Source organism: Patagioenas fasciata, chromosome 11 (assembly GCF_037038585.1).
Source record: "Patagioenas fasciata isolate bPatFas1 chromosome 11, bPatFas1.hap1, whole genome shotgun sequence".
Taxonomy (NCBI): domain Eukaryota; kingdom Metazoa; phylum Chordata; class Aves; order Columbiformes; family Columbidae; genus Patagioenas; species Patagioenas fasciata.
In genome coordinates, this window is record NC_092530.1 from 21,055,802 (window position 1) to 21,075,532 (window position 19,731).

The 19,731-nt window shown below is 48.0% G+C and overlaps 1 protein-coding gene across 1 annotated transcript in view; it reads right to left on the reverse strand.

The window, feature by feature from the left end:
- The window catches only part of GPC3 (glypican 3), a 149,514-nt gene that overhangs the window by 55,898 nt on the left and 73,885 nt on the right, over positions 1-19,731 (reverse strand). Inside the window, exons 4-5 of the mRNA XM_065846453.2 lie at positions 3,413-3,546; positions 746-871 (exon numbers count right to left, since the gene is read on the reverse strand). Of these exons, the coding sequence (XP_065702525.1) occupies positions 746-871; positions 3,413-3,546 (260 nt within the window). The remainder of the gene's footprint in view (positions 1-745; positions 872-3,412; positions 3,547-19,731) is intronic.

The window sequence follows — 19,731 nt, forward strand, 5'->3', positions numbered from 1 at the left end:
CATTTTTTTGCAAGATTAAAAAAAATAATAATAATAAAAAATCTCCATTTCTATTAACACTTCCTTCCCCTTTACATTATTAATCCTGTACTTGTTTGTCTTCATTAACCTCACAGTTACCACCAGGACATCCTCAGAAGTGGCAAGTGGGGCAGGGAAAAGCAGCCAGGGTGTGAGCTGGACCCTGGTGTGCTGAGCTCCATCCACAGAGGACAGCCGGGGCTCGGCTGCGGGAACACGGTCAGATGGCAACAGTGGCACCACCAGAGCTCAGTGGTCCTGACCTCCTCTAGCACAGAGCCACGGCCAAGGAGAAGCCCACCAAGGTTGTCATCCTTGTTACTGCTTGGATGGGGTAGGAGACGGCAGCCACACTGCTGTGCTGCCACTCGGTGCGTGGCGGCAAATGTCCCCACTGCTGCTCCACTAGAGCCACCCCCAGCATCATGATGCCCCTTCCCATGGGAGCACGGCTGCGGTGGGCTCCTGCTGATCTCCTCTTGGCTCGCCACTACCAGCCTACCCCAAGCAAACCCAGTCAGGGCTGCAGGGTTTTCACAGCAGAATGCAGAACACTCAGCGGAGGGCAGCACACGACCTCTTCTCCCCACTGCGCAGACTTCGCACATCCCTCCGAGCTGCAGCAGCAGGTTCTGCAAATGTTTCTGAAGGGAATGAACAATGTCCCAGACACAGACCACTCCTGCGCCTGGTCAGCAAAAGGGGGAAGGGAAACATGATTCACCTCTCCGTGATTTCTTGTCCGTTCCAGCAAAGACTGTCATTCTGAACAGTGGAGCTGTGGTTGCAGATGTACTCTGGCAAGCTGCTGTAAAAACCGCTGTAAGACTTCAGCTTCGTAATGAGTTCCCTGGAAGAAAGGGGGAAAAAGATAGTGCTCAGTTAAAAGAAGAAGACTGGGTTGGTACATTTTAACCAGTGAAGGTAGTCAAACAAACACAAGAAACCAGATGGGTGCAAACAAACCATGAAGCATCAGACTTATTTCTGACCTCAGGTAGCACTTTGCATTGTCCCCTGATTGTATTCAGTCAGGGGCTGAATCCATGCTTCCTAGGGCAAAACTGCCTGTGATGGGGGGGATGCTGGGGCAGCAGGACCTCAGCCCACCCATGCAGCACACCAAAGCGTATAAAGATGGGTAACACTTGTTTTCATGATGCACTGTCAAAAACACAGCATTTCAAGGTATATGGTGGGCTGGCCATGGGGTCACAGTCTGCATTCAAAGGCACAGGTTACAGAGGAGGAGCTGCAGAAGCACTGGGCAAACGGGATGTGAATCAGGCTGTACGTACACCGTGCACCCTCCCTTCCCAGAATCAAGGACTTCTGTCCCTGGCAGGTCCCCTTTGGCAGTGATACAGAGGTGCCAGGACATGGGCTGACCCCAGGAACTCACCCCAGAGACTCTGATAGCCAGCAGAAAGGGGACAGGGGCTATGGGAGTGGGATGTGCCCATCCCCCCAGCCCAGGTCCATCCTCTCAGAGGCACTCAGCAGCTGTCATTGGGAAACACTGGCAGATTTAATTCAGTAAATGGCACAAAGTACGCGATAATACAAGAGCAAGGACTGGAGAAAGTAAGCCTTAGCCTCACAGTTTCTTGACTTGGGTTAAGTGCATATCCCCCTTCGGTAAGGGGCTATTTCTTGGTCTTCTTTCTCCCTGGGAGGGATGAGGAGGGATCAGCACCTCCAGCACCCCTAGGGGCATCGTCTTGGTGCCCGTAGTGGTGGGACACGCCTGCCGTGCCCTGCCAGCTGTGGGGAGCTGCCCCAGCACCCTGCTGTCAGACACAGTGAGCTCGGGCAGGCTGGGGTGCAGGGGGGTGCGCAGCTCTCTCCATCCCTCTTCGCTTCTATTTGCTTGAAGATTTCATGGGGTTCTCTCTGCAGACGAAGCCCACGGCTGCCAGCTGGGGGCAGGCGAAACAAGGAGAAGACACCCAGGTCCAGCGCAGGCAGCCTGAGCTGCAGCTGCCTTTTTGCTAACGAGGAGCCTGTTTCTGCTCCAGACTGACAAACACAGCCCACGGAGACAGAGAGAGGGCCACCCAGGTCCCACCCTACTCACCACAATGCAGCCTGATGGGATATTGCAAGCACCAACCCACCCATCACTGTTCATCCCAATAAACCTTTGGCTGAGGAGTCAAAGCCACTCCAAAGGGTGGGAGTTCAGCCCACAACCCCCCTGCACAAATTGGAGGGAAGCTTCAAGCATTTGCCACCTGCATGAACCACCTCTGCACTGGGCTTACAGTGGGGCAGGAGCTCCACCCAACGCCATTTTGAAAACCAAAATGAAGCAAGACCTGGGTCTTCATTTACACCAAACCTTGAGCAGGACAAGCCTTATGCTAAAGAAAACCTTCCTGGTGAGCAGAGCTCTCCTCCGGGCCAGGAGGGGAAGGGAAGTGAGAAACCCCTCCATATCTGCAGGTATGAGCTCACGTAATTAATCGCAGCAGATTTCATTAGACTTCACGGTCCTCGAAGGACACCTCCATCAGAGCATGGGATGTGTGACACTCCGACACGTCGAGACAACGGAGGAATGCAAGCCCTGGTGCTATATCTCATGGGAACTGTATCAAGAATGTGGCTCTGTTACTATTTAAAGAGAAATCCATTCAACTGAGTCTATCCCCAGTTCCCAAAATTGCCAAGTTTTCCTGTTTCTCTTCCAAGGGATTTTTCTCGTATTCAAGATAGCAGCAAAAGCACAGCACGTCTCTGGATGAGCTCTCAGATCCAGAGGGGAGATGCTTCTCCCCAACACACCAGTCTGAGTCCACTGAATTACAGCTTCTATTTACACAGTCCCTGTGCAAAGCACAGGAGGTAGTGCCAGCAGTGGAGGCACCTGCTGCACTTCAAAAATATTCAGTAAAAGGCTGTTAACATTCCTGAGCTACTGTAAAAGACTGCACAAAAATAAAGTGAAATGAGTCCCCCTAACTTACACACACAGTGTTACGCACAATGTTCCAGGCTAGAGCCACCATTTCTACCTTTAACTACACCTGTGAATATACTGGGCACTATAGCAGTGCCCATGAAATCCAGGCGTGGTGTTTGGTGTATGAATCTGGGTGCTTGGTGCATTGCAAAAAAGGCAGAACAAAGATGAAAAGCAGGAAAAAGTTTTACAAGTTTAAAAAAAAAAAAAAAAAGTAAAAATGAAAACTACGCTCTAGGTGAAGAAACACGTGGACAACTCGCTGTGCTTCAGAGCCAGCCATAGAGAAGCTCTGATACTCAGTTAAAACCAGCTGCAGGTTTATGGGTAAGGGAAATAAGCTCTTCCATCTGCTTCTACGGGGCCATCCGTACGGTGACCGCTCCTGCACCCCTCGGGCACCACGCTCAGCCTGGGCACTCTCACCTCCTCCTGCTCGACAGGGTTTCTTCTTGCTCGATGCGAGTCACCTTCAGGACTTTCTTGTCAACGAAAAGGTCTTCGGGGTAATTAGCTGATCGATATTGCCTCTGCTGAGCGTGGCCGCACAACCGGCTGATCTGGAAAACACAAACACAGCAGCATGAGGAAACGCTGGGACAAGAAATACTGCAGGAAAAGAGCTGGTCAGTCATCCTTTCATCCCCATCTCTCCCACAGCTCTTGCAAGTGCCTGAAAGAAAACTGCTGCCCTAACGACACAACCCCACTCTTGTACAAATACCCCATGTGTGGGAGAGAAAGCAGGAAACGTCAGGCAAGATTTTCAGGCATCAAAGTGCCCCTGTGATTCTCAAAACCCCAGAGCTGCAGGCGTGACCAGCAGAGCTCCTTGTGCCAGGTTAAACTCACGTTCAAGACGTTCTCCAGCCCCTGGTGAAAGCCGTGGCATCTCAGGATGCTACACTCCACCACTCTAGCCAGACTTCCAGCAAACATCTCCCCTCCAAAAGTAAATCCTGAGATGCCGGTTCTGCATCTCGAGGCAGCTTGGCATCCACATGGACTGCACTGCAGGTGCCCAGAGATGAGCATCACACACATCATTACTAATTAAAAAAATCAGGACCTAAAATAAAGCAAGCATTACGGCTACAGCCCAGTCATACCCTGGGAGGTCTTGATTAACAGCGCTCTGTTAATGACACAAATTAGCTCATTAGCACACAGATGATTCCATAACTGGCTGGAGCAGCAAGGGAAGGAATCCAAAATGCCTCATTAAAGCTCTCCTGTGCAGCCAATGTCCCAAGACTCAGCCAGCAGTGCTGCAGCCGCCTCTGCGGATGTGCAGCCATCTCCTTCTCACGGAGATCACCAAGGGACAACTGTTCCCCCGAGGCATTGGTGCCACTGGGAAACTCACCTTTTGAACCATCCCATGCTATTCTGCAGGACCTGTCTGTGCTGGGTTGTGAAGGGGTCTTGGCCAATTGCTGGACCACGAAGGCACCATGGCTAACACCGACCTCTCTTGCCTGGAGCCTCATCCAGGCTTGGGACCAGCCACATACTCATAAAACGCCTGTTCCTCACAGAACCTCATTTATCTACATGCCACACAAACCAAGGCAGCCAGCTAAACTCCAAGTTAGCCACACACCGGAGGCTAAAAGCACACTCATTGCCCAAAGCTACAAGCATCTGATGTGTAAAGAGAAGAGATTAATTCTGTTCTATTACAACCTGCATTTGGGTGGGCAAATAAATTAGTAATGCCACCTCTTTCATTATCAAGAGCAGCGTGGTTTGTTTGCTCAGGCTGCCGTACAATGAAGAGTCAAAGAGAAACCTCCCGGGAGCCAGGGCACTGCCATTTCTGGTTCACAGCATGGTGGGAAGAGATGCTGCCACCAGTCCCTTCTGCACCTGTGGCTGCTCCTGCTGAAGCAGCTCCACCTGCAGCTGCCGGGGCAGCAGCTTCTGCAGCATCTTACCTGGTTTTTTCCCTCTGTTGGCCTCCCTTGGCTGTGTTTCCTCTCGGCCTTGCCAAACCCAAGACTTGCAGAAGAATGTATCAGCCCTACTGCCTTCCCTAAATCATGTAGCAGGCTTAAAAAAATGAGTGAGGGAGTAAGAAAAATGAACACCATCTTTTGGGCTCTTCTCTTTGCCTTTTGGCTTTTCCTTTAGCACCCATTGCTCTCCCATGAAATTGTCGGGTAATCCCCCAATGCAAGCAGGCAGGTCTAGAAGGAAACTATAGGGCAGCAGGAGAGCTGGACAAGGGCATTTGGGACACCTGAGACTCCAGCACTGCAGAATGGGTCTGCATGTCCCGTGCAACAGGCAGACTGGGAGGAGGGCACGAGGATGCACCAGGGTTTGCAGACCTCACCCCCAAAGATGCCCTCCGAGCCCACAGGGAGTCCAGAGATGAGACCTGCCCTGAAACCACCTTGGGGAAACACAAGGTGTGCAAACGCGAAAGGACAGAGGGCACAGAGTAAGTGACGCCACAGAAGCAGCATCGCTGCACCCACGCTCTGCAGGGGCATGTAAAGCGGAGAAGAGAAGCAGGAAAAGGTTGGATATTTTAAGCTGCCACTTGCAATGACTCTCTTTGATTCTCCCAGCTCTGTGAAGAGCCCCCCCTTCCCTTTCCAAAGCCTGTCTTTCAGCTGGCGAAGCCTATTGAACACGGAGAAAAGAGCAAGGCCAGGATCAAGGCTTTTTTCCCCAAGGTACTGAGACATGCTGAATGCAAGGGGATGGCCTGAGACACAGTGTGAACAATGTCACTTCAAACAGCAAAGCGGCCGAGCAGACCGGGGCACTGAAGTACCACGGGCCCTCTGCTCCGGCTCAGCCATGTCCTCGCAGCCCCACTCGGCATCTGGGTACCACAGGCTCCTGAGAGGGATGGAAGCACAAACAGGATCATGCTAGCCCTGACATGGGACAGCAGATGAAGTCTTCACGGATACAAGCTGGGAAGTCTGAGCAGCGGATGCAAATTTTTACTTATTTATTTATCCAAGGACCAATTAACTTTTTCTGTAAAAAAAGAACCTGAAGCACATCTTGCAGAGTCATGGTGAAATGATTGTCACTTTTTTGTCAAAAAAAAGGCTAAGATTTGAACTTTAAATGAAGTGAGAAAATGTAGAAGTAACAGATTGCCTGCTAATGTGCAGGGGCGGCATTGTGTACACTTTTTTAGAGGGAGGGAGGGATTTCACAAGCCATCTGCCAAAGTCTGTGGGCCACAAGTGGTCCTAGGACAACAGCTCAGAAATCGTGTTTCAATCTTTCCCCCTTTCTGAGTCCCCGCCACAAGCTCAGGAACAAATCAATCCAGTTTCCCAGTCTCTTCCTGATCACTGCTACTTTAAAGCAAGCTCCCAATCTTACTAAGTCCAGAAAAATAGCACTGTAGGGCAGTTAGAGAAGGGTCAACAAAAGCCTTAGACCTCGGGGGCAGAAAGTGAGATGCTTCAGCTCTACAGGCACCGCTTGCTTTGGGAAGAGCACCCAGATCCCCAGCAAGGTGGGATGCCTGCAAGAGCGAGAGCAAAAGGAAAGCGGCACATCTAATCATGTGCTAAACTAGTATCAAGCAATAGCGGTAATACGTGGCTCCCTCCCACCACACAACCATAAATCTGAAATTCAAAGTGAATCAACAGAATGGAACCGCTGGCTCTTCACCGCAGGCTGTGCATGCTGTCTATGGGATCATAAATACACAGGAGTCCTTACCTAACGTACATTCAGTGCAAGAGCCGTGCAGTCTCTTTTTCGTGTCACACACAGTCCCAGAGCAGGCTGAAGTTTGGAACTTGAAGCCACGAAAAAAATGAATAAGTAAATCAAATGGCAGTGTGGGTTTTTTGTTCCTTTTTAAGAGAAGCTGCCAGTCCACTGAAAAACTGCCTCGAATGGATACAAGGCAAGTAAAACCTTCCCCAAGACCTGAACTTTTATAAGCCCCCAGAGCAACCAATACTTTAAGAGCTGAAGCTAAATTTCCCTGCCCCAGCTCATTAACAAACTCACTAATTACCCAATTGCATTAGCCTCTTCCATGCATGCATGACCCTGGCCACGAGGGGAACACTTTGCTGATTACTACCCACCACCCCATTTCTTTACCCCAGCCATAGGGCAAGCCCATGCCCACTGGTGGGGCACAGCTCCCTGGGGAACCCACAGCTCTCCGGGACCCACCAGCTGCCCAGAGTCCCCGTGCCGGGTGGGGAAACAGCTGGTTCCCAACACCCTGGGGAGCCACACAGCACATAATGGCTGTGCTTTAGAGGGAACATTGATTTCAGAGGAGCACGGGGACAAAGCTAATGGAGTAGCGCTATCAGCCCACTCTAATGCTTCCCCGTTAATTTAAAGCAAGAGGTGTCGGAGAACTGCTGGGAACCTGTTTGCAGCTGCATGGAAGCGATGCACCGTGAGCAGCTGTGCCTCGGTGCTGCTGATGGAGGGCAAAGCCCCCGTGGGCACCCCCAGCCCAACAGCGCTCGCACCGCCGTGGCCACCGACCGAACCCCGTCACAAGAGAAAACCCTCTCGCCTTGCACGCCAGCAAGCAAATCCCAGGTGGGGAAAGACTGGAAAGCAGGACATGCGTGATCCTCAGCGCCAATCAGAGCATCGCTTTCAAGAGTAAGAGCGTTTTAAAGGTAATTTTCTAGAAGATTTGAAGAAAAGGCTAATCAGCTTCGCCTTGGAAGAGAAGAGAGTGCATTAGACACTGGTGAATACCTGCTGCTGTCGCTTCTCATTCAGCCCACGAGCTCCACTCTGCTCCGAAGGAGAGTTTGCTATATTTGACCTTTACTTACACTTTACATGGAGTTTCCATTTGTCTTCTCTGTGAACTCTTCTGCTTATAGATTCATTGTCCAGGAAGACTCAGTATTTTTTTTCCCCTCTAGGTGCTGGCCTCATTTTGGAAGATTTCCTCCCACAATCTTCTCTGCTCTCTGGAGTTCCCGTATGTCATTTTAATACCTATTCCCGAGTTTCCTTTGGGAGAAGCTGCACATTAAACTGAAAAGCGATTAACTATTATAATTGATTTGAACACAGCCTCTGAAAGGATGATTTGCTACGGTATGCACGGAAGAGCTGACCACAGACCTCAAGAAAACGTGCTGCCTTCGGAGGAAACAACTGGTGCCCACTAAACCCTGTGCATCGTCCAAGCAATGGAACCCAGTTTGACCAGTAAGGTGAAAGCCTCAGTAAAGCAGCCGCCTGCCTTGGCAGTTCTTCCCCAGTTCTTTTTCACAACCTACTCCACTACCCATCACACATATTATTAGCATTATAAATGGGGCATAAATGCATTCTTTATCTACAAAGTCACCATAAAAGTGAACCTGAAGTCTATTACTCAAGCGCTGCTATAGAAATCCGCTTAATTGAATTCTAAAGGGCTTAAACCAAAAATATACATTGTGATGATATGGGATAGAACATAAACTTTTTAATAGTAGTAACCAAGCACATTTACCATTTCTACAGGTGTAATAAAAATGCTAATATATGTTAATGTTTAGTCTGTGGTTAATGTTTTGTCTTCTTAATTTCCCCAAGGCTTTTATTACTGATTTAAATCTGCCACACTACCCCGGTGATTGCATCGCCTTCCATAAACGGCACTCGCAAACGAATGCTGATTAACAGAAATGAAGAAACATTTAGATAGGACAAACACTCGTATTATATGCTTGTAATCATTATATACATTTTGTCAGGAAGATGGAAAAGAGACAATTCCCTGCTTCCTCACTCTTCTCACAGCGGAAAATATGATTAGGGGCATAAAATGAATTTACAGGCCTTTATTTTAGGAAGCACATCATTATTAGCTAAGTAATGATTGTTCCTCTGGTTCCAGGCACTCGAGCAGAAAGAACAAACTGAGTGTGATAACATAGATGTCTTCTACACACATTTCACTAAAATTCCTTATTAATGGAGTATTAAATGCTATTAATCAGCTCTATAGCATTACGATTTCCATTATTCAGACATCATCTTGCAGGGATTACATAAGAGACAACTTCCTAACTCACTCTCGCGGAGCAGCAGGGATCGCGGGAAGTGACCTGCTCTCTGTGCCGAGGAGAAGAGCGTTTAATAATGCATCACCTTTAAATAATGCAACGCTATAATGTGTAAAATGCACACAAACACTAATGCTTAGAATAACAGAGCGTCTGTCACACCAGTGCCTGTGGTGACGCCCAACACATGCTGCAAACACGTGCTACAAATGCTGAGGGACCCCTGCAGCTACCAGACCAGGTTACACTGAGGACCATCACCACCTGGTTTGAAGACCAGGTCTTTACCTCCTGCAGACCAAGGAGGCATGAAGGAGGAATTTTCAGAAGGAAATATAACTTTGTTTTTATATCCCATCCCTCATGTAGAGCATGACAAGGCACTCTGCAGTGGCTCAGCATTGCAGCAGGAACACAGGGCCCAGGGAGCACCCATGGGTGCCTCATCCCCGGGCTCACTTCTTGTTTGTGAAGACAGTTCTGACTGCTCACCGAGAGAAAAATAAGAGAGAGCTTGAGACTGGATGGAAGAGGAGCCAACAGCACATCTGCCCTTGCAGACCCCAGCAGCTGCCCAAGGCATTTGCCATGCCATGGTGTAACCTGAGGACTAACTGGGAAGGTTCCTCAGGGCAAGGAGAATTGTGTTGCCACACGTACTGGTGACACAGGTGACACAAGAGCTGGCAGGTCTCATGCATCACATGGTTACGCAGCCACTCTATCCCAGAACCTGCATCAGGGTGTGGGTGCAGCAGGTCAGAAGAGCATGGGGGAGCAAAAGCATTTCAACCCTTGATGCTAATTGCTGAAGCTGGATGATCCCCATTTGCACTTCCCCCTGCTGCTCAGCGTTCAAATAGCTTAAATCAGTCAGAAACCAGCACTGCATTTCCATCCCTGCTCCTGTTAGTGCATGTCACCCTGTCCCCAGGAGGACCTGATACCTGTTGTCCCATGCATGTGATACAACATCTGAGGTACCTCCATACTTAGATTGGATATTAGGAAAAAATTCTTCACAGAAAGGGTTGTCAGGCATTGGAACAGGCTGCCCAGGGCAGTGGTGAAGTCACATCCCTGAAGGGCTTTAAAAGGTTTTTAGACAAGGTTCTTAGGGACATGGCTTAGTGCCAGAATTAGGTTATGGGTGGACCCAATGATTCTGAAGGTCTCTTCCAACCAAAATGTTTCTATGATTCTACACTGTGTCCCACCACATCCCGACCCCTGGGCTGACCCAGCTTCTCCCAGCACTGGATGCCCTTTCCCTCAAAGGAACCATGACCTCGGCTTGAATTGGGCCCTTTCAAACCTACATAAAATAACGCAAACAAGATGTTTCTTCCTCCTGGCGTCCCCAGCATGCAGAGTTTAATCCACCAGAGAAAGCTGCTTTGTGTTTAAGCAAAAGGCTGTTTATTGTTATTTATAGGTAGAGAGGAAGTCAGACTAAATGATCACAGTTGTTCCTTCTCCCTTTATAATCCATGACGTACAATTAAAGCACAACTTTTCAAGTCAGTGTTTCCCTTCAGTGTTTTGTTCATTCCATATTTAACACAAAATTTGGTATTTCAGCTCCGATCATCAGACCTCGGCAGCAAACAACAGCACAGGCAGCCGGTGCCCCAGCCAGGGCTCGCACCAGCCCAGCCGGCGGACTGGGAGAGCCAAGAAAAAAGCACTGGCTTAAATTTCACTTATGCAGTTTTCCCAAGTGGAGACACTTCCTGAAACAGGGCCCCGTAGTATCCTAATACTCCCATTATGGTTTTAAGTTAGATCTATGCAATATGATGTTTCTTAGACAACCAAACTAAGGCTTTATTCTTGGAAAGAGAAGTCAGCTTTGTCTGAAAGGTGACAATAGAGCAAAAGGGAAAACATGGGAGCACAAACTAGAGAAAAGCAGGAGCACACTAGACTGACTCAAGCCAGATTCAGGTGCAACACATGACAGCACCTGGAGCCCCTGAGGTGCTGTGTGGCCACTGCGGGGACACAGCAGAGGCTGGGGACATGGCCGATCCTCACCCCACGCTGCCATCGCACCTTCGGGACTCTGAATCCCTGAGAAACCCTAAACAGCTCCAAACTCAACCAGCTGATTTCAAAATTATCACTGAAACAACTAACTTGCTAGAAAATTTGGACTCAACGTATCAAAGCCCATTTCTGCTAAGGATGCTAAATGCACTGCAATTATACAACTGTGCATTGCGGATACTACAATACTTGCCCAGTTGCTACTGCAGACCCCTAGAAGACCCTCCTGTTGCAGGCAATTAAATCTACTTCATCTCAACAGACTCAAAAGCAAAGCAAGGAATTGGCTGGAAGGACTAGCAGTTTCTACCAAGAACTTAAAAAATTACTTTCTGCATTTCTAGCTGTTGAAGAATGCCAGTAACCAGACAATAACCCCTCTGAGAGCACCACGGTCCATGCAGGCTGCAAGCTCTGTCTCTCTTGGGAGAGTCATAAAAAAATCACAGAATAGTTTGGGTTGGAAGGGACCTTCAAAGCTCCCCCAATGCCACCTCTGCCATGAGCAGGGACATCTTCGCCAGCTCAGGTTGCTCAGAGCCCCATCCAGCCTGGCCTGGGATGTCTCCAGGGATGGGGCATCCACCACCTCTCTGGGCAACCTGGACCAGTGTTTCACCACCCTCATTCGTAAAAAATTTCTTCCCCCTATCTAGCCTGAATCTTCCTCCTTTAGTTTAAAACCATCATCCCTTGTCCTATGGTAAAAGGCCTGGCTAAAATGTCTGTTCCCATCTTTCTTATCGGCTCCTTTTAAGTATTGAAAGGCTGCAATAAGGTCTCCCCAGAGCTTCTCTTCTCCAGCTGAACACCCCAGCTCTCTCAGCCTGTCCTCCCAGCAGAGCTGTTCCAGCCTTGGATCATTCCTGTGGCTCCTCTGGCCCCCCTCCAACAGGTCCATGTCTGTGCTGTGTTGAGGAACCAGAGCTGGACACAGGACTCCAGGTGGGGTCTCACCGGACCAGAGCAGAGGGGCAGAATCACCTCCCTCCACCTGCTGCCCACGCTGCTTTTGCTGCAGCCCAGGATATAATTGGCCTCCTGGGCTGCAAGTGCACGTTGCCAGCGGTGAAAATGCCGGGATTGCCCTGTCCTGCCAGCAGCCAGCACAGCAGAGGCTCCCGCAGGCCGGGGCGCCGGAGCCGGGCAGCACCAGGGCTCCAGGCGGGCGCCGCGCGTCTGTGATTTTCCTTCCGCGAGTTAATTGGTTTCCTTCACAGATTTCTGCGGGTTTTAATATCGCACAGTGTTTGTGCCTACGGCACTACAGAAAGCAACAATCGGAGAGAAATAAATTCCTAGCAGCTTAATTTAGAGAGGAAAAACAGATACCTGCCATCAGTCCGGAACGTAAGCCAGCAAGCTGGAGACAGCGCATATAATCGGCTGTTTAACAGCAGCCCTGTCAGCTGGGTTGCAAATGCAGTCAATACCTACCAGTCCAACTTCCCCCTTGCAGCCATCAGCAGAGATTCAATTATTTTTTGAGAAACACATTGTTAAATAATTAAGAAGTTACTGCATGGCTTTTTTTTTTTTTAAAAAAAGACCAATTCAGATTTTGAAGTATAAAAGTATAAAGCCGTTAAAATGTGTCAGCTAGCAATTAGCTACTGTACACTGTTTGTTCTTGAATATAATCTTTGGGTAGGAGGGCAATATTCTTAGAAACGCAGCATTAACTTGTTCCTCAATGACTTTAATATGGCTCTTTTCAAATTACTACTCATAAAATCTCAGGGAAGAAAAATCTACTGATGATATTCCATCTCCTTAATTAGTTCTCTCTATCAGCAATCCAATAGCAAGTGTAATATTTACATAAAATAGAGTATACAGGGCTTATCGCTAACCCTGCTTTAACTGGTAATATCAAAACAAGCAGGTAAAAAGCAACAACTGTTTTGCAACCTGAGCAGACTGTGCTCACAGGTATATGCAGCTTTTCAGATTTATACTTCAGTAAATGCTTGTACCCAAACCATCCCAAAGGTTTTTACACCACTAACAGTACTTTTCATTATAAAATGCCCTCCTCCCTTCCTGTGCCAAACAGAAAACGCTTCAGACCCCAAAAGGTTTGGTACCCGTCATTCCTCCCCACTCACCCATCCCTTACAAAGGACCATAACCCCACTTATTTTAACCTCCCCATGGGAATAACCCCCCCAGCCACCTTCTGCTTCCTCCATCCACATTTCTCTTTCCAAAGACCATTTTCCAGTAAAACAAGAAGGCTGGAGGCACCAAAACTCACCAAATCATTTTCAATTGTTTTCAAGCTGCTGAATATCTTCAGCAGGATAATTACAACCATTTGTTTTCCAGATAAACCTGCAGCAACCCCACAGCACATTACCCAGCCTCTGGTGAGGGGTGCACGGGGCTCTCCCCACAGCAAAGCTATGGACCTCCCCGAGCAAAGCCTAAAACAGAATCATAACAATTGCTATTAACAGAAAGGGGTAAAAATATCTCAGCACAGCAGAGATTAGCTGCTGGTAAAATTAATCCATTCAAGGCCAAAAAAAGGGCTCAGGAGCACCCTGTGTTCTTTTTTCATCCTTCTTTTTTCCTTCATCTGTTGATTTTTCTTAGTTTTGAAGCTACCAGACACATACTAATTCTTTTCCCTGACAGTCAGTCCTCTTCCTATCCAGCCTAATCCAATTAAAGGTCAGCACCAAGATAACTTACCCAAAACATGGCAGACCAGGTAAAAAGACTCCCATTAGATTTTTGCTCATGATAAAGGAATTGCATTTTCCCAAAGACAAATCCAGCTTATTGAAAATGTAAATCATTATTTTCTATAAAGATATAAATATCTGCAGGGCTTTTTTCAGACTTTGTTGTAACACATCTTGTTTTTACATGTACTGCAGCTAGTACAATTGTAGTACAGAATAACTTACGGCATTAGATTAGCTTCTGCTTGATTGAGAATATCTTTATAATGGAAATCGGTGTGCACTTTTAACCTCGTTACAATGCTATATTATGTGTCTGATTAATATATTAAAAGTGGCTCATTCAACAATAGGCTGTTTGCAGGCAGAAATGAAATTAATTTGACTTTATCACAACACCTTTATTCATGTCATCAAACTGAGGACTAGAATTTGATTATGACAAGTGGATACCAATAAACTGACAGGCAACAATTTCAAAATGGGGTGGGGAAGCATCAGATTGACAACAACAACAAAAAAATGGACTAAATGGTTTTAATGCATTTTCGTGCATCTTCCTTGCTTTCCACTCACCTCACAAGTTGTAAGATGGGCATTTCCACACAACTCACTGCAAAGAAAAATACTTTGCAACAACATCTTCAGGTAGAATGGTACTGAAGTGCTTTCTGGCTCCTAACCGACAGTGAGGATTGCATAAAGCAAGGCTCAGAGATGTCCTGGACATTTTTCAGTGTTTGCCAGGCAAACCTTTTTGGGCTCATCTGCTCTGAGCTACCAGTGTCATTTTGCTGGTCAGAGCCAGCCCAGCATCACCTTGTGTGGTTTCCCTCCGCTCCCTGTTTTTTGGGCTGTCCCTCAGGGAGGAGACAGAGGATGGATGATTTAAATACCAGCACAGGCAGTTGAGATATTCACGGAAATACCTGCGGTCTGCTACCCGGGAGAGCGGCAGCATGACGTTTATTTGTACAGTGATACAGATCAATACGTGCAATCCAAGAGTTAATAAGCTTTAAAAAGACATAACTTAGAGCACATCAGTCACCCCCGAATTACCCGCACTAACCACCAGACTCACTCGCCTTCTCCGGGTCAGTGCCTAAGAGCATCATCTCTACCACTGTTGACAACACAGAAAAGAATCGGGTGTGAAAATAGATTTGGTTACAAAGATACACCTGCATAAAGAATCGCTAAATTCCCCTACTGCTGCTGCAGGTTTTTTTGTTTGTTGGGGGGTTTTTTATTGTCTTTTACTTTTTAAACAGAAATAACTCTGCCAAAGTAGCTGTAGGCTATCAGCACAGCTTTCTGCAGCCAGCCTGCTCTTGATCAAACCAGGCTTTGAAAGAATAATGCAGTTAGCAGCGCACTTTACCCTCCGAGAGCAGGCTCTGCGCTCTCAGAGGTTTATTAGTGGGGGAATGCAACAGGTAGGGATGGAAAAGACCACCTCTTCGTGTTTTTAATAACCCCAAAAGGCTGAGAGAACTGCTCCAGAGCTCTGCCAGCAATGAGAGGTGCTTTTGCTGCCGAGCACAGCTGAAAAATCTGCCTCAGTAGTTTGTTGTAATTTTTTTTTTCCCAACTAAGTGTATTTGTAGATGGCATCATGCCTGGTACCTCAGTAAGACGTAAAAATTATATCATTCACAGCACCACACATGGGCAGAGAATTCAAAATGAAGCACAAAATCTCATTGCAACCCAGCCCCTCAGCCTCTCCAGTGCAAAACAAAATGCTGCTGCTCCGCCTGGGCAGCTCTGGGCACTATTTCTGCTTTGCAGAGGGTCGCTTTAAAGTTTCTGGTTTGTTCTTGGCTCATTCATCAGCATTGCTAATGGGAGAGTTAGTTCTAGTTTTAAGGCAGGAACACTCATGGGGGTTACTGTCACTGGAAGTAAACTCAGCGCGGTTAAGATGAAGGATGCCCGGCGAATGACCCCAGATGGAGGTCTTAGTGGAAACTGCAGTCACGGATAATGAGGCCAAAAGAGGGTTTAGCGTAAAAAGCACAAAGAGATGGATATTGGTGAGCATGAGACTGGCGTTGCAAAGCTGCGGGTCTTAGCAAGGATGAAATTCTTCAGGAAAGGAAATGGGCCAGAATACATTTTGCTAATAAGGCATCTGTGTTAATAGAGGTTGCGGGAGGTCGCGGCAACCTGGACAGCAAGCGAGGGAGCCGTGTCCGCAGGGCTGATACTTGGGGAATTTCACCTCTCTGATAAAATGAAGATGTGTGGCCAGTTTTAAGAGAGAACCCCAGAGGCAGCTCCTTGATTCCCCAGTAAGCATAGAGAGCAACGGCTTGTCTGGAGGGATGGTCTGGACCAAGCTAAATAAGAAGAAACGCAGTTCATGACATGGATGTAACTTCTCTGCCGGCTACTCGGAAGCCAGGCAGGTCAGCCCAGACCCAAAAGCCTTCTGCTTCTGCCACGCACCAGCTTATAGCGTCCTTCGGGTAAACTAAACCTGGATTTTGGCAAGGACCCTGAGCATAAGGCTGATTTAACTCTGAAACAGATCCAGCTGCAAAGCTCCCAGTGAAGGGGCTGTGCCCCAGCCCTCCCCTTCCAGAGGGGCAGCTCCCCCTGGCCAGAACCTCTCCCACGGCTGCTGAAGCAGCAGAAGCCTCAAGACACCCAGACGGAATTTTCTGATACTGTGATCTTTGGTTCAGCCTGAAACTTTGGGTTTTTTTCTGCTTAAATCCAATCTACTTCAAGACCTCACGTTATGCCCTTGACCATTACAATTTATTACAAAATCAGACAGTTTGAAACTTCAAAGCCTAAAGCCCAGCGCCCAAGGAACAGACACCCCCCTACACCCCCTCCTGCAATGCGCACAGTCTGCTTTGGATGACATGACCACCAGCTCTCTCCTCTCCTCTCCTACATCCCAAAGCATCCGATGTCCAGCTGCCAAATACAACTGTGATGGAGGCCATGAAATGTAAGAGAGATGAGAAAAAAAAGATGCTCTGTGCAGTGAAGCAAGCTACATAATATTGCAAAGCTGTGTACTATTGTTTCCAACTGTTCAGACTGTATTGTGCACCATTACCTCCTTTAGCTCTTTGTACTAAGGGCATCTCTGAACCAATTATCTTTTTAAATGCTGGGGAGCCAGTTGCAAAAGAGCAAATCAGCTCCTCCACTCAAACAAGGAACCAAGGAACAAGCCAAGCCATGGGACATACAAACAGGTACACAGAACCAGTAATTAATCTGCACAAGATCTCCAGGTTTGTTCTGACTTCAGCTCAGAAAAGATGCAAGACATCCCACCGTGTACAGCCTTTGTGCATCTCATTCGTGCTGTAGCCAGCACGAGTTGAAGTGAGATCAAGCCAGACTCAGTGGGTGCTGTATGATATTCCCGCCCATAAAATGCAGCTGCCTTAAAAAGCTCTTTTTAAGCCACCGAGTAGTGGGGATGCAGTTGTCACCAGCTGAGCGATCTGCCTTTGACTGAAGTCAATAAAAAGATTTATGTGAGCTTCAGTGCCAAGTTGGGTTGGGTATCAAACATGCTGTCAAAGGGTGCTCCCCATGCTGCCGTGTGTGTGCGCAGGGAGGAGGGGGCACCACCAGCAGCTACCTTGTATTTTAATTAAAAGCATCACTGCAAATTCCATCGAAATGGCACAGCATACCAGAGGCTAGGACACATCCAGTTAAAAGGACAGAGGCAGAACAAAAAAGGTGAGGACAGTAGAAAAGTTCACAAATAGAAGGAAAGTGCTGTTTTAAATTAAGCCTGTTTTGATACTCAAACCATCTCCTCTGGCTTTGCACTGGTTTGAGCATCGCTGGCCTCATGCACTGCTTCCACCTACCAGCTCTGCACAGCCCCGCACGCTCCGAAGTGCAGACCTGTACACCTGACCTGCTTCAGCTGGACCCCATTTGGTGACAAATTGACCCAAAGCCTCACCACACCGTCAGGGCAAGCAGGAGAGGAGACCAGCATGCCACTTCACCCACGCTAGACCCCATCAGAAAAAGGGCAAGGCTGACCTAGGACTATGAAAGTGTGCTACCCGTGTCCTCTAGAGCCAAAGCTCTCATTAGCAGCAAAATAATTCAGCACTTTGCCATATGCTTCCCCAACTACGAGAAAACCTTTAATATCTGAGACCTCTTCAGGCAACTAATCATAATACTCCCAGGGTATTTTCACAGAAACAGGAATGTTGCTGATACTGTCCTCAGTGATCAGGTTTGTTTTGACCCTGCAGTGGGAACAGAAGCTTGCTTTAACACTCTTACCAGGCATGTTACACTGGCCGTCACAAAATGGTTAACAAAAGTACATGATAAACGCACCTTGGGACAGCTATGAGTGGGTCTGAGCTTACTCAAAACCAAAACCTCACCTGTATTTCCAGTTTTAACTGAAAAATGGAGCTAGCTACCAGCAAGCATTAGAGAACAGCCTGAGGATTAAACTTTGCCAATAATAAAGCAAAAACACAGAGGCTGCACATCCAGCTGACTATCCCATGAGCGATGCCAACAGAAAGCAACCCACATTAAAAGCACAAAGAAACCGATCTCGGCGTCTCAAAGGGAATGACTTTTTGACCAGCGCTGTAATTTCAAAGCTTTCCTCGCAAGGCTCCTTCCTGCTGCAGCACAGAAAGAATCCATTAGCAGAGAGGAAAACTCAGCAGAGCTCCCTGATGCTACAACCCATCGAGTAAAGCAGTTTCCAGCAAGTCACCAGGTGAGCCGGTTCCAAAACCAACTCCCGGGAAAACTGGCATCACTGTGCTGACAAACACACTGAATCACTGCACATGGTGACAGGTGATAGTTTCATCCCTGGGTACCAAAAGCCCCTTTACTTACATATCCTTGATCTTCCTCCCCGTGTATTCACTGGTACTGCAAATTTCTACATCAACTTGCAACAGAGCAACGCTTCTCTCTGTGGCAGTACAAGCAGAGTAGTTGGTTATCTTTTCAGCGTGCTCAGTCTTCCTGCCAGGATTCCCCAAAAAGTCAATGGCAAACAAGGATCCAGTTTGCCTGACTCCTGTTCCTCCCTACACTATGTCGGCAGCTTCCCAAGGCCCCTGTCGGAGCTGGGTTCACACCCAGCGCTCTGCCTGTGCTGAGTGCTCCATCTTTGGGATAAAACCTCCTCAGCAGCTCTGCAGCTCAACTATATAACCCAGTTAGCCCAGACCTGAGCAGGGAAGTAAAACAGCAGGGATCCGCTGACAGTGCACGTTGAGAACTGCACCCTTTGGCGCTGGTTCCTTCCTCCTGCGCACAGATGGGTGCAATCGGTTGAACCAAGGTCTGGCTATCTTCATTTTGTGATTTAACAGGATTTTTTTAGAAATTCAGCCATCAGTTCTCTAAGCGAAGAAAAATGCTCTGCTGAGCTCCCTGCTTTTTCATTTCCAGGCAATACTCTGCAGATAGAGCTGCACACCTCCACAGACTACAAGGGGAGCAGCTGGGGCTGGGCAGCTCTCTCAGCACACATCTTCACATTTCTCCTAAAGATGCAGATGGCCAGGCTGGGACACACCTGCCTGACAAGTCTGGACTAACTGAAGTTTCTCAATATGGTTGTTTTGGGGTTATTTTTGGCAGTGGGTTGCTGGTGTTTTCCATAATGCTCTTTTTCTATAAGACTTGTTAGACTAATCTTGTGCTCCTTTGCAACCAGTTCTCATTCCCAGAGTCAGTCATTTTACAGACGCATCAGCTCCACAGCATCATCAGTGCCCAACCCTAATTACAGCAACACGCACGGGTCCTGCCAAGCAGACAGTCCCGCTGTGCGAGGCAGGGATCGGCAACTGCGGCTCCGTGTCCAGACAGAGAGGCACCACACGACAGCTGAAGGGCAGAAGTCCCAAGGGCCGGGAGGGGACATGTGTCCTGCTGAGGGCGCAGGACAATTCAGCTCACGGAGCCAGAATCCACCTCCCTTTCCCCAACA